Source organism: Orycteropus afer, unplaced genomic scaffold (genome assembly GCF_000298275.1).
Source record: "Orycteropus afer afer isolate SDZICR_OR568_19922 unplaced genomic scaffold, OryAfe1.0 scaffold00008, whole genome shotgun sequence".
NCBI classification, from domain to species: Eukaryota; Metazoa; Chordata; class Mammalia; order Tubulidentata; family Orycteropodidae; genus Orycteropus; species Orycteropus afer.
In genome coordinates this window covers 3,939,083-3,942,549 of record NW_006921595.1, presented here as the reverse complement: position 1 = coordinate 3,942,549, position 3,467 = coordinate 3,939,083, and the positions used below count along the sequence as shown (strand labels likewise).

The following is a 3,467-nucleotide window of genomic DNA, read 5'->3' as shown; positions in this document are numbered from 1 at the left end:
GCCATAAAGCCTCAGCTAACCCCCTTGCACCTGCCACCCATCCCACCCCCACTCCCCCTTCTCCCACCCTGTGGGTATCCTGGGCTCAATGCAGATGCTGGGAGCCCCACCCAAGATGTGCGGGAGCCCCCAGCTCCTCCAGCTCCTCCACCCCCACCACCCCTGCCATCCCCACACCCCATTTATGCCTCATGCTCCCCTAGGTCTTCTGTGCCCACACCCCCTTTGCCAGGTGCAAATAACAGCAGTGATGTACCACCCCCGCTACCCCCCAAGTCCCCCAGCTTCCAGGCCCAGCCCCAGAAGCCCAGTGTGCAGGCCTTGCCCACACCGCCAGCCCCGCCAGGACCTCAGTTCCTGCAGAAGAAGAGACATGGCCGAGGCCCAGGTAAGCAGCCCTCTTCTGGCCAAGGGCAGTGGTATCAGAAGGTCACCTGATTCTTGCTTGTGAGAATGGCAGTGCTCAGGGGCACAGCCAGAGCTAGCTCCTGTGAGCCACATGGGAAACTGGCAGGTGGGTCACACCATGGTGCCCTTCCTAGCACCAAAAACTTAAAGTTATCTGGGACTTTATTATTGGAAACATTCATTTTAGAGACAGGAATGAGAGAGGCTGAGAAACTCATCCAAGATCAAGTAGCCTACAAGCAAGTGATTCTGGCCTTGGTTCCCTTGCCACTTGCTAGCTGTGTGACCCCTGGGTAATCACTCAGCCTCTCTGTACTTCCTTTGACTCATCTGTAAAATAGTAGTAGCAATAGCAATATCTCATGTGGTTGTTGTAAGGATTAAGTGTGTTCATATATGTAAGGTGCTTTGAGCACAGCCTGGCAACAGCAAGCTCTAGAAAAGGGTTCTTTATTCCTACTGCCATTGTTTCTACTTCTAATCTACTCCCTGTGATGGAGGGCACTGTAGTTTCAGTTTGTTACCAAAACAAAGTCTCCTGTTGAATATTTGCCTGAGTTATTTTAGACTGGCTCCAAAATTGTCATTGGCCATCAGTAGACTGGATTAGCATTCTGCTTTATTTTTGGCAGCTTCTCCAGCTAAGTTGAGAAAATTAAGGGTCTATATTTTGAGCCAGATATTAAGAATAGTTCTTTCATATATCCAGCAGCAAGTGGATTTTGAATTGCATATAAGTGCCCCATGACTGTGATTTCCCTGTACAGTAGTGAGGTTTCACTCACATTTGGTGCCCTATCCGCACACACCAACATCCCTAGACACTCACACACATACATACACACATCCCTACACATCCACAAACAAACCCTACACACATATCCATATACTCACATCCACACATACCTATACACAAACACACACACACATCCACTCACACACACATACACATCCACCCACAGACACATACATGCATATCCATGCACAAACACATCCACACACCCACATATAGAAACTCTACACACACCCATCCACAAATGCACCCACAATCATCCACACACACATCTACTAACACACACATTCCTCCCATACTCACACATACATTCACACACATGCGTACACACACACATCTCCACATACCCACACACACCCATATATCCACACACACATCCACTCACATACACATCTCCATACACACACATCCACATCACACATCCACATCCACACAAATATCTACTCTCACATACCCATCCACATACCCACTCATAAACACATGCACACTTACACATCCTCATACCACACTTATGCATTCATATATTCATCTGACACACACATACATACACACACATACACCCCAACACATATCTATGCTTATACTCATCCACACATGCATATTCCTTCATCTTTCAGAGAATTTTTTGATGATGGAAATTTCTTAAATGTTTTTCCCTGAATTAAAAATAATACATGTTTATCCACTACTGTCGAGTTGATTCAGACTCCTAGCAACCCTTCAGGACAGAGGAGAACTGCCCCATAGGGTTTCCAAGGCTGTAAATCTTTACGGAGGCAGACTGCCTCATCTTTCTCCTGCAGAGTGCTGGTGGGTTCGAACGCCGACCTTTTGATTAGCAGGTGAATGCTTTAATACATGCTTATTGTAGAGCAAATATTAAGAAATTGAGATCACCCATGATAACACCACTTGGAGATGAAAATTGACATATTTCTGTATATATCTCTATATTTGCATGGCTAATACCATTTTGTTCATATACTTTTGTATTTTTTTAAATTTACTATTAAAGCAATTTTCTCGGATAATTAACATTTATAAGCATGTTAATATGATAATCAGTATGTACCATATCCCTAAAAAAAACCCAAACTCACTGCCATCAAGTTGATTCAACTCATAGCGACCCCTTCTTAGGTTTCCAAAGCAATATCTCTATGGAAGTAGATTGCCCAGTCTTCCTTCCGAGGAGTGGCTGGTGGGTTTGAACCGCCAGCCTTTTGGTTACCAGTCAGATGTCTTAGGCACTGGGCCACCAGAGCTAGTGTTAGATATTTAAGCTGATTTCATTTTTTGTTATGAATAATATTATAGGAAATAAATTTTTAGAGTACTGTTAGCCTAAATTTTGACCATTTTTTCAAAGGATAAGTTCCAAAAGCAGAATCCCTGGTTCAAAAGACAGTAATGTTTTTGATGTTCTTGATCACAAAGGGAAAAGTTTTGATCAACTGACTGGTCACCATGCAGGCAATATTTGTACCAGTGACCCTTGTGATTAACCAAAAGGCTGGGGGTTCAAACCCACTAGTGACTCCTCAAAAGAAGACTGGGCAATCTATTTCCATAGAGATACTGCTTGGAAACCCAAGGAGTGGTCACTGTGAGTGAAGACTGACTCGATAGCAGTAAGTTTTCAGTTTGTGTGTAGGAAAAGGATAATGCTTTGGATTCAGAGGCATCTAAGTTCAAATCCTGTCTTCCTCACTCACTCCTGTGTTTTTACTTTTAATCTTCTTGAACTTTATTTGTTTTTGTTTTTGTCAAATGAGAATAATAATAACACGTTTCTCATAGGATTGTTATAAAGAGTACATGAGACAATGTGTGAAGAGCTTGCATGTAGCTGGGATCAGGCAGCACGATTTCCTTTCCTTTTCCCTCAGCACATGAAGGGGCAGCTTTTTATCCAGACCAGGGGTCAGCAGTCCATTAGCCCCTTTATTAAACCAGTTATCATACAGCTGGTTCCAACTCATGGAAATGCTATATGTGTGAGAGTAGAACTGCTTAGGCTTTCAGTAGCTGGTTTTTTGGAAGTAGATCATCAAGCTTTTCTTCTGAGGCAACTCTGAGTGGACTCGAATTGCCAACTTTTCAATTAACTGTTTGCTCCACCCAGTTAGAACCGTTAGAAGCAAGCAAAACCCTTGTGGTTTTGGTATCTAAGAAGGGAATACCAAATAGGGGGAGGAAGTAGGCTGAGAACTGAGAAAGAAAGATGGGCAGAAACTGAAGGGACAGGGAGGAGCTAAGGTGGTGG

General features: G+C 43.7%; 1 protein-coding gene across 1 annotated transcript in view; it reads left to right on the top strand.

Annotated features, from left to right (window-relative positions):
• Positions 1-3,467, top strand: part of WIPF3 (WAS/WASL interacting protein family member 3) — a 154,388-nt gene that overhangs the window by 139,113 nt on the left and 11,808 nt on the right. The window contains exon 6 of the mRNA XM_007946444.2: positions 5-388. Coding sequence (XP_007944635.2) covers positions 5-388 — 384 coding nt within the window. The remainder of the gene's footprint in view (positions 1-4; positions 389-3,467) is intronic.